Here is a 12,232-nt window from a genome sequence, read left to right as displayed (position 1 = left end):
GACGCCTTTATCTCACTTCACTTTTTTTTTTTTTAATTCAAAATAGAAATCGGATGTAAGGGAGAAGTGGGAAGTTTGAGTCCATTACAGTGATGCAGTGGGGCATAAAATTCATCGGAACGGTAAAGTGCCGATCCAGGACTCATCACTGAGTCTGTCCAAATCTGATACTTAAGCCAGTGGAACGAACACACACACACACACACACACACACACACATTTAATATCAATAAAGCTGTAAAAGTTCCTGAGCAAAAACAATAGTTATTTAGAAACACCTACAACTATTATGAAGTTAGGGTTAAATTGTTGTTTTAACCCCAGAATTGTAAAATTATAAAACAAGGATATGACATGAAGTCATTCATTCCAGAAGCCAGGATACAGAGCTGTATTGACTTCGTCATTTACAGCCAACATTCTGAATTTAGTGGAAATCCCCATCAACCTTTAGTCCTATTTACACACATTAATCAGCTCGATTCAGGAACCTGACATTTATATCAAATAGTACACTCCTAGTGGATCTCCACAGCAAAGAGTTCCCCCTACAAGTCGTAAAGAATGCTTAAAGAACCTTTGTATTTTCCTGTAAGACTGTGTGTATTAACTGTGTTTCTATGTACACTTACCCTGCTAATATATTACACACACATGAAAAAGGTTCTCCAAGAGTGTATTAAAGCTTTATGGATAAATAAACAACTGCTGAGATTGGATGTGAACCAGCAGGGGAAAAAAAAAACCCAGATTGTTTTAAGGTTCTATAAACCCATAAAGAACCCCTGAATAAGACTTGAACAATGTAGAACTCTACAGTTCAGGGATTAATAGAAACGCAACGACATATGAGCATTTACAAAAGGTTAAATAACTTTTGTATAAATAACTATGTTCGATTAAAGAACGCACTTTTCCACCAAGACTGTAGATATTAACTGGGTAGGAACGTGGTGGGACCTTTAAAGACGTCTATCCAGAATCCAATCCGATATGATCCAAGTGCACACTAAACCATTAAAAACTCCTTTTACAGGAATATAACTCTTGTAACTCTATACAAGAACGAACCCTTTAATGAAGGAGGTTGGCACCTTCCTAGCTTCAACCTTAAACATTTAACACATCCTAAAAAAAATAACCTTTTATGTAAAGTTTCTATGTATTACAGGGGTCTTGGTGTGAATTAACTCTTGAATATCTTATTTCAGGAGCCACTGAAGAATCTAGGTCCGTAACACCATCCAAGACAGCTTCATGTAGAAACTCTTAACTCCTTAAAGAACCCTCGTTTCTAAGAGTGTATGTATGAACTTATTACAACCAACATGTCCATTTCCAGAATGGACCTAATTAATTTTTTTTAAATGCAGAAAGTTACAGGGAACTTTTACTTTATTTATCCAGACAATAGAACATTTCAGCTTCTTATTTACAGTTCTTGGGGTTTCGTCGTTAGAAATTTTAGACCTTTAAAAACTTCCCCGACAATCAGCTTCATTGCCAAGATTTAAAAGTCATCTGATGCGCACGAGGGACAGTCAACAGAGAACCAAAAGAGCGCATCAGGGTGTTTCAGAAAGGATTTATTAAAACTGGGATTATTGACCTTAAATTCCAAAATGTTCTGAACAGCAGGGGAAATCCGAGCTTATTCCGTAAACTAATGTTTAAGCAAAATGATCAACATGCTATCTTTATAGGTGTTATTTTCCTTTATGACATCATAATCATAAACACCAGGGTTATTACGCTGACTTAAAGTGCTGCGATATATCTAACCCTAACCCTAAGCATTCTCATTCTGTGCTTTAAAGGTGTATTTACAGATGAGACATACAGTAACACCATATAAGTTTAATACAGTAACATTGATGGTCAGTAATATCCCTATAAACTGGAGACGGGATCATGGACCCACCCAAGGTTCACCCGTGCCTTCAGGGAAGTGCTGGCAGAACACCTAGTGCCTTACAGCGCACTGCACATGGGGCCCAGCAGCGAGGCCTGTGGGATGCACCATATAAGCAGGTCTGATCCACGGAAAAATTATTTATTTCTAAAAAGAAGCTACAATAAGCTTTTGTTTCGACACATAGAAGTAATATTAGCTTGGCTTAGGTGTGCTAGCATGACCTTAGCTCCGGCCGTGTTTTAGCGCTTCACCCTCGCATGTGGCCTGAGAGTATATCAGGATGGAATGATGATGATGAAGGTAAGGTGCGGATCAGACCTGCGTTTTTACGCTGCATTGAACACACCTGGCTCGACTTCCTCTTATGACTCAGAAAGAAACAAATAAACAGATCACAACGAGCAGACTTGTACATGTTATTTATTTATTTTAGTTATTTACAGAGTTACACCTCCAAGAAGTTACAATTACATTTTTTAGATTTATTAATAAATGACTTATAAAAGTGCTGACACTGGAGACTCCTTTCATAATTGTTGGAATAATTATAATGATGACATGACGACACACATTTTAATCTGATTATTAAAAATAATGTTGCTAAAGAAGTCACGTGAAATCAGCCGTCGCGGTGGAAACTGACCAATCAGAATGGAGAATACATGACCGGTCATGGTGTGAATAAAGGCATGAGGGAAAAAAAAACCAGCATCTGATCAGATCAGAAACGGAGATCCCCTCGATGTTGAAATTTTATCCTTGACTCCTCACTTGTTTTTACAAAGAGGAAGATTTAACCACCCGTTAATTTAGTTTGTAGGAACTTGGAAAGCTGTTATCGGACTCCGCTACACACTTTTACTTTGAAAACGTCAGTACAGAAAACAGGATGTTTGAAACTGCTACAAATTCTTGAGAAAATTTAAGAAACACTGAACTTCATTCATGACCAGGAATGACTCAGAATGATTTAAAATCCAAATTCGGATTTCAGCCCTGTTCTCAGAAGAGTTGTTTAAAGAAAAAAAAATAAAAATCAGAAGACCGTAACAGTGACTAACGCTCCAGTGAAAAAACCTGCGTTTAATCGGGTCCAGGAATTTTATAATGACTGCGACGTTGATGTTTGTACCACAGGCTGCTGTCCAGCGCTTTCGGCCTTCGGGTTTTCGTCTGAGGACAAACTGGAAGCACAATAATCCTTTATACCTAAGGCAAAAAACAAACAAGATACTTGGTTATAACTTAGTTTGTGTAATGAAGGAGTTAATATTTTAATCTTTAGCTCGCACACTTCCTCACCGCATTCATACTTCTGTTTTTTTTTTTTTTCGGTCACTGTTTTGTCTGATGAGATTCATGTCTGTATTTCCGGTTCAACAATACTTAAACCACAAATATACCATAAACAACTTTAAATAAATGACCACGTTTTCATGCTAGCTTACTATAAAATAAAAGCCATGCTTGATGCTAACAAAAACAAAGCAGAAATGACTGGTGTGGTGCCTTTAATTTAAAACAAACAAATACAATTTTAAATACTTATGGTTTTTAGAATCAAACTGGAATTTGTAGGAAAGAGGAAAAAACAATTACAAAACTTATTTTTTCCTGAAGCATCCATGCATTCTTTCAATCTTTTTGAGTTGTTGTTCTTGTTCTTTTATAACATATATGAGTGCTTTGCACTTTTCTCAGAAAGGAAACGCTTCTGGTTAGCACTCTCCCCTAAATATTAAAGGTGTGTATTGTGTACAGTATGTGGAAATTTCTTGATTTTCTCCATGTCTGTAAAAAAAAACAAGAATAAAGTGTTTCCTTATCTCAGAAGAATCCATAACAAACCGAAGAACCTTGAACAAGTCCCGCTGAGAAATCTATGTACTGTAGGCTGGCCAAAATATTAGGTACTTCCCAAAGACAGTTTTTTTTTTTTATTTATTGCTTATGACTCAAAAGTAAAGAAAACATTTTATCGTTCACTCACAATATGAATCGAAATTAAGACTGTAATTACAGCGCATCCGGAAATTATTCACAACGCTTCCCCTTTCCCACGTCTGAGTTTAAATGTTTAAAAGTTGTAAAAAACATCTGAGGAATGATCAGTGGAGAGAGGATGGGCCTGAGATCGAGTGCGAATGTCTGGAATTTTTTTATTCTAAATAAATTTGCAAAAATATTTCAAATAAACTTGTTTCACGTTGTCATTATGGTGTATTGTTTGTATAATTTTGAGGAAAATAATGAATTGATTCCATTCCGGAATAAAGCTATAGAGAAAATAACACTTACTACACAGAAACACACACAAAAATAATGAAAAGGTAATAATTAGCACATTAGCATTTAGAACGCGGTTATACGTCCGATGTCTGTGGAGATATCATGTACTGACTCGAGCGGCGTTACAAGGTTTGTCCTAATAGCCATAAAGCTGCGTGTTTAATCATCTAGAAACAACAGCTGCGCCCTAAAGAACGACCTTTAACCCTGAACTGGTTAATCGCTACACTCCATCTGATTAAAATGCCTCTGCTCAACAACCTGGATCAGAAATCAGAGTTAGACCTACAGCTTCCCAAATAACTAACAAGTAATGTATTGTACGGTATCTGCCGATTTGTTTTCTGTTCCTCTTCTAAGCACCTCACTACAGCTGAATTAAACAAGGAAGAAACTGTGCATCAAACCAAATCAAACAATTAATTTGTCACGTCAACTTGAAGGTCTCTAGGCTTCCCCTTGGTGATGATTATGGACTACAGCTGCAGCATAATGAGACGTTTGTCTGAATTTGAACTGATCAAAGCACAGTTTAATGAGGGAGTCCAAAGAGCTCGGTACAGATCTGAAAAAATATGATAAGATGACAGGTTTACATGAGTCTTCAACGTCACTGGGACGTCTCCAAGATCAGCTTGAACCACTGCCCAGTAAGAACAAGTTATTTAGAAGTGAAGTCCCTCTTCCAAGATGTGCAGGAAGACCAAAACTATAACTACAGCGCAGGAACCACCAAGGCACAGGCCTGACATGAAGTGGAAGCTGCTGGAACACCATACCCCTTTTCCACTGCTCTGGTTCCTGTGCCGGTTCCCAATTTTGGAACCAGTGCTGCGCTTTTCCACAGAAAAAAATTGGTGCCGGTGCCCTAAAATAAGCACCGAACCGGCCCCTAAACTCTGCTGGTCTAGTTGCGAGAACCCGTGACGTCACGAGTGGTGGGCGGAGTTATAGGGAGCGTTTGAAAAAAAAAGGCAGAGACCCAAAGGCCAAAGGCCAAAGGTTAATGTGGAGCGCGGACGAAACAAAAGCGTTTTTTTCGGCATTTTGGAAATTCGTCGAGATTCAGCAGAAATTGGAAAGTGCTTTTAGAAAAAAAAAAAGCGTATGAGGAAATAAGATAAGAACTAACACTTCAAGCTCAATCTCAAGTTGGCAGGAAAGTTTAGTTCAGAGGTGTGTTTGGAGAAGTAAAGGTGAGACATTTAACCCCAAGAACACTGTAGCAGCTGTTCATCATGGTGGCTGAAGCAGTGCGCTCTGGGGATGATTTACATTCAACATAGTGGATTTAAAAATAAAGGACGAGGAGAACCTCGGAACTCTTCAGCAGAACCCCAAATCATCAGATAGATCGTCGAATCCTGCTGTGTTCGAACAGAAGGTCATCATTAAACACACATCAAAGCTGGATGTGGAATGAATAAAGCAGGATAACTAGGTTTTTGGAGTCTTAACCCAATATTTAATCCACATGTTGGATCCGTGCCACCAAAATCCACACAGTCAACTCAAACCAAACTGGTTCAATATCTACTGTAACTGGAACTCTTACAGAGGAGTCTGCTAAAGGTGAAACCTGCTAAAGGACATTCAACATTTAATACACATCTCATTAGTCCACGTACTGAAGAGTATACACTGTATTGGCAAAAGTATTCGCTCATCTGTCTTCACATGGATATGAACTTGTGTAACAACCAATTCTTGCGAACGTCAGTATCTTCTGGATGAATGGACAAAGATTCCCATAAACACACTCCTAAACCTTGTGAAAAGCCTTCACAGAAGAGTTGAAGCCGTTATCGCTGTAAAGGGGGCGGGGCCAGCATCATATTAAGCCCTATGGTTTAAGAATCGGATGTTACTCAAGTTCATATGTATGCGAAAACAAGCGAGCGAATACTTTTGGCACTGTAGTGTATTGTTTTTTCACATTCACACAATATGGCCTATTTGGGAACGCCAATTAGCCTAACCTGCAAGTCTTTCGACTGTGGAAGGAAACTGGAGTACCCGGAGGAAACCAAGCATGAGGGAGGAACATGCAAACTCACACACACTGACCCTGAGGCGGGAACCAAACCCAGGGTATAGAGGTGCGAGGAGTGCCGCGCTTTAGGGAGAAAAAAATAATCTAATTCATTGTTTAAACAGAAACTTTGCTTCCTCCCTCTATGAGAGTGTGTGTGATTAAATTCCTAAGCTGATGATAATTGATAATGTTTACTATTATAAAAATATTATAGATAATTAGATAAAATTATAAAAAATAAAAATAAAAAAGTTTATAAATAAAACTTTTATTTGGTTTCGTAAATAAAATGATGAATCAATCCCTCCCCGCGCCTCTGCATATGGTTGAGTAACTTCAGCATGAGGTTCACGAACACTGACACAGGAGGGGTGGAGAAAAATGCAGCTCTTGTGACACCTTTAACCTTCGTAAAGCAACACAAACATCTAACATTTAATAAATCATATTTTAGGCTTTAGAAGATTATATCACCTAGCTTTTGTTTCACTTTAGGAGCTTCCTGCCAGTCACGTGGTTTGCCAGCACACGCTGCTGCGAGTGTAGACCTGAGGATCAGGTTACAGAGGAGGCTGGAAAGGATGGTGTTTTCCACTGTCAGGGGCGTTTACATGAGTTATTTCATCATCGCTGCTACTAGACGTATTATAGTTATTACACCAAAAATAGGGGCTTTTAGAGCGTGGCTGGCTCATCTTGAGAAAACACCCACGTGTGATAACCACCAGGGGCCTGGGGTCTACTATAAACTGCTTTTATAAATAGCTCCTGCAGAACTCGGATTAAATACAGTAACGTGTAATATTACTCAGAGGCTTGGTCTTGGAAAAAAAACGGATGTATAAAAAGGATCACATGACTGGTAATTTCCCCTAAAATCAAGGTCACATGAACGCTAAATCAATCCTGGCATTAACCTTCTGAACTGCATGACACGTTATAATCAGTGTGTCTTTACCCAAGGCTTAGTCTGGTTGTGGTGTAGAATCTGAATAAATTAACACCAAGCTTGAATTAGAACTAAACGATAGGAAAACAAAACTAAAAACCAATAAAATAAAAAAAAAATCACACTACTTGAAGATTTTTTTTTAACTTTTAAAACACATATTATAAATCTGTCATCCTCAATATATGTTCCAACAGATCAATCAGTTTGGATAATAGAGAACATCCTTATTGGTGAAATGTTTTTGTATTGCTAGAATCCAAAAAAAAAAACGCACCTCAAAATTTCAGATCCTTATCCTGACTAGCTAGATAGATAGATAATACAGAAAGATTACATACTGACTAGCTGTCGCCTTGGGCCTCTAAACATACGTCAACATCACCGCCATCTTGGGTTGGGGATCATAAGGAAGCGCAAAAGTTTCCCGGCATTCAGATCAACTCTGAAGATGCCGTACTTGTGTTATATACTGTAGTCTAATCATTTAATAAGCTGTTGTAAATATTGGAAAATGTTTTCACACTACGTACGCACATTATGTTTGTTTTTGCGTTATATAACCATTTTACGCTGGGTCATTGTATTGCAGGCTTGCTGATGTACAAAATAAACCAGTACAATTCAAATGTTTTAATTAACATGTATTTTTAAGTATGGATATCACACCATTGTAGTCATGTTGTGTGCAGTAGACAAGGCTAAAGTCAGTAACAATAGTTAATTTAAAGTTCACTGAAGTGAAAGAATAATAAACTTACACCTAGTTTTGAAGTAGATTAATATCAAAAGCTTCAACTTTCCTTTGGACCCGATCATAAATACATGTCTGTCAGCTGGAACAAACCAAAAAACAAAAAAAAATAATTTGAGATTTGGACGACTTATGATGATTTAATTTCTGCCTAGATGCAGATGTTCGGTTCCCCATCCTAACATTCTGAGGTCTGTTGGTCAGGAAGTCTATAACTGTTTTTTTTTTTTTCCGCTTTGTTTGTTTAACTCATGCCTTTATTAATTTTAATTTTGCTCTATTATTTATCTATTTATTTATATTTTATATATACTTTATTTTATATTATTTATGTTTTTATCAGCATCCTTGTAATTGTTTTGTGCATTGTAGAACAATTTAATTAGTTATGTAGGTGTGTCTAAGTATTGTATTGTATATGATATATCACATATTTATAACATATAAAATTCAAATAATTAATTAATCTAAGTAAAATAATTACTTAATCTATGTTCTATTATACATATATGATATAAGTAAAATAATTAATTAATCTATGTTCGATCATAAATATATGTCTGAAATTTATAATAAACCAAACGGTTTGAAAATCAGTTGAAAATTAAGCAAATGAAGGTGATTTTAATCGTTGATAGTTCTCTGCCAATGTTAACTCATGCAGAGTAGACGCGGCTTCCCCCGACACAAGATGGCGGCCGCGCTGACGCATCGTTCCTACTGTACGGACAGCAGCGTCAGAGGCGACATCTAGTCAGTATATATATCTATGGATAGATTATACAGTGATACCTCGGATTACGAGCATAATTCGTTCAGTAGGTGGGTGTATTACACTGTTTTGTATTCCAAAACACACGTAAATCAAAGTGAATTTTCCCATAAGAAATAATGGAAACTTAAATTATTTATTCCACAGCCCAAAAAAATAAATACATTAAAATTATTAATACAAAATATAAAGTAAAAATAAAATAAATTAAACTGCACTTTACCTTTGAAAAAAAAGTAAAAATAAATCCTGACAAATAAGTGTTTCCGTTTTTGCACGCAAGTGCTGTGTGTGTGTGTGTTTGGGTCTGTCGTTGTGCGACACGCACGCACAAGCACACAAACGCACACAGTGCCTGCCTGCTGAAAGAGAGTGTGAACTGGCACGGTGTCAAATTACGCGCGCACACACATAAGGACAGGCTGAGGGAGAAAATGCGTTCACGGATGTTGATTATACCAGTGAGCGACGCACAATAAGACCCAGCAGCGGAGACGATTACCCACAATTCCGCAGCGCAAGAAAGAGAAAAAAAACGTTGCCTCAGTTGTGATCACGTGACGCTCAGCAACAAAACAAGAAGCGCATGCGTGATACATGACACTCGGTACTCGTAAACCAAGACTTGTTCGTTTAAGGCAAAATTGTTTCAAAATCTTTGCTCGTTTTGCGGAACACTCGCAATTCAAGGTTTTACTGTATATATATATATATATATATCAAAATTATTAAGTAGTTTTTACGTGATCCTGCACAAACAGACAGACAAACAAACAAAAATTCCCAAAACCACCTTGATGTGTTCTGTTACTCATGTTGCATCCCCCCAAATAATTTTTTTACAAATATCATCAAATGTACAGACGCCCATTTTACAGTTTTATATATATAGAGAGAGAAACAGTTTCACACACTACAAATAAACTGGATGCAGGGCGCTGGCAGTGACGCTAATTTGGAAACGAGCTGGTCTGAGACTTCAGTTTGTCAAAAGCAAAAGCTGAATTGCTGTGTATGGCAGTGCAGGAAGTGAAATTTTCAGTTTTTTAAAGTTGCCAGGATGATATAACTGAATACTTTGCACATGTAGACAATCCCGTCTTCTATGGCGACATCAGAAGGACTGTTCTCAGGTTTGGACCGTGACCCTGACCCAGAACAGTGGTGTTTCTTTAATGACTTATTAGTGTTGAGCCTCAAACTGTTTTGCTGCACAATAGCATTGTTCACCCTTTAATACCTGGTGGCTCTGCCGCACACATAAAAGAAACCTTCAGTATTACATTCACAGAAAGTACATTCAGTATTGCAAGTACAGGTGGAATATCTGTGGAGTCGTGGCTTCATTACTGGGGTTGCAGCACGGCTATACAAAGTACTGTGTGGGAATGGGACGGAGTTACATTATTCTAGAAAGATGTTAGTTTCAGGTCACAAAAATGTGGTGCATGAACCATGAAAATATATTTTTGCCTCCTCTTCACATAAGACTGGGAATTTTGTGAAAGCAATAAACAAGGATGGTGCAGGCTGTACAAGATGTTTCCAGGATAAATTATGCCAAGACCAAAAAGGTGACTATGCCAAGATCAAAAAGGTGAGATCTGTTGGATGGGCCGGAACGTATTGCTTGGAAAGTATTCAAATATATTGTGGCTGATTTCCTTGGCAATCACAGAGCTCTAATCTACATCGAACTGGCAGACGCTTCTCCCAAAGCATATCAAACAATGAAGTGCAATATGTCACTCGGGAATCATTTCCTCCAATTCTTCCCCTAAAATCTGAAACGTGACGCATCAGACGTCAGGAGCTGAACACTTTTAATTCTGTTGAGCTGTCACAGCATATCGTGCAGCCCTATTGTAGAGATATAAAATAATGCAGCTCTACTCATGAGCACAGTTTAGTGGCAAAAAAAGAAATAAATAAAAATAAAAACTGGTGGAAATGTCGTCCTCTTCCTACTCGGTCAATCACATCGACACCAGCTGCGTGTGAGCTCATGCGTGTACCAGAGGGCGGGTCATGTATTCCTCTGAGTCTGTTACACCCTGTTCACTAAAAAGACTAAACTGGAAATCTAGCATTAGTTGATGTTTGCCTACAAGTTTAAGCCCTTCGTCTAAAGGACAATGACTCCATTACAATCCAAGACAATCAAATCAACAGTCATAAAAGTCCAGCACAAGAGCGGGGTCAGATTGACAAGTGGGTTTGGGCGGATGTAGGAAATAAGTTGCAAAATTAATCAAAAGCCCAAGTAGGATACCTTTATTTTTAGAAGGGTTGAGACACTGTGAGAGAACAGGAACCACAACAAAACCCCTGCAGGCCGCTCACCATATGATCTAGATATAGACAGGCGCTTTGTTGCTTTGACTCTTGATAGGGAACTGAAACGCTCCGTGTTTTCGGCTCTGCCTCGCTCCGGTAACTGATCCAGAAAGAATAAACAAGCAGGCTGATTTAGTTTTCTGTCCAATTTAACATGACCGGTCATTCAGTAAGCAAACCAACAAGCCGGTCACTTAGACTTTTTTTTTCTCCCAAAAATGAAAACTAAACTTGATATTTTTTTAAACTTTTAAAATACTTTAAGTTAAAAGTTAAGCGCTAAGCAGTGTGTTTTTTTTTTCTCCAAAGGCCAAGAGAAGCCTGCCCTCACCTGTTTGTTTTTTTTTCTAGACTGTATGTACCATTGTAATAAACACACCTTGCTTAGTGGTTTGTGCTGCTGTTGTCTGCCATGTCTCTCACATTTTTTACTGAGCAAAACAGCGCCCCCTAAATAGGTGTGGCGAAACACAGTATTGCACATGGTTAAGAAGTGTGTTTGTGGGAACCTTGGATCATTTTCCCAGAAGCGCATCTGTGAGGTGAGACACTGATAATGGACGAGAAGGCGTGGCCCATTCATCCCAAAGGTGTTCTATCAGGTTGAGGTCAAGACTCGAGATCTTCCACACCAAACTCTCTCATCCATGACCGTAGGGTAACCCTGACCTCAGCTCACTCATGAATGGCATCACTCAGAAAACACACAACAATCTGGTCATGTAGGATGTCATGCTGCTTCATTTTGTTTAAGATGATTATGTAATGCATTTCTGATTTATGATATTTTATAAATATTGCCCCTCCGTCACGTTTCCAAATCGTTCTCAGAATGAACAAATGCTAAAAACAAAACAGAATTTTTTTTAGAATTTAGAAAGTGTTTTTAAAGTCTTTACGATTAAAAATAAGACATAACAGTATTTTCTGAACCTCCTATTTTGTATGTTGTGTTTTTCCCAGCTCTGAGAAAGTGTATGTAGAATTTACTGTATAAAATTCTGTACACACAAGAATTTTTACACAAGCTGCCTCTATTGTACTTGAATCTCTCGGTCTGAAATATAATTCTATTGTTCCTCTTCCTCATCCTTTGTCACAGTGCGAAAAAAGCAGGAAGCACATCTTAAAAATGATCAGAATAATGAGAATCCCAACAGGAAGAGATCTCCAAACACTGA

General features: G+C 37.9%; 1 protein-coding gene across 1 annotated transcript in view; it reads right to left on the bottom strand.

Moving 5' to 3' along the window:
• Positions 1 to 2,324: 2,324 nt before the first annotated feature.
• The window catches only part of nubp1 (nucleotide binding protein 1 (MinD homolog, E. coli)), a 28,915-nt gene continuing 19,007 nt past the window's right edge, over positions 2,325 to 12,232 (bottom strand). The window contains exon 11 of the mRNA XM_053514761.1: positions 2,325 to 3,124. Within this exon, the coding sequence (XP_053370736.1) occupies positions 3,018 to 3,124 (107 nt within the window). The 3' untranslated portion in view covers positions 2,325 to 3,017. The remainder of the gene's footprint in view (positions 3,125 to 12,232) is intronic.

The sequence above is a fragment of the Clarias gariepinus genome, chromosome 16 (genome assembly GCF_024256425.1).
Source record: "Clarias gariepinus isolate MV-2021 ecotype Netherlands chromosome 16, CGAR_prim_01v2, whole genome shotgun sequence".
In the NCBI taxonomy this organism is placed as follows: Eukaryota; Metazoa; Chordata; class Actinopteri; order Siluriformes; family Clariidae; genus Clarias; species Clarias gariepinus.
This window is presented reverse-complemented; position numbering and strand designations above follow the sequence as displayed.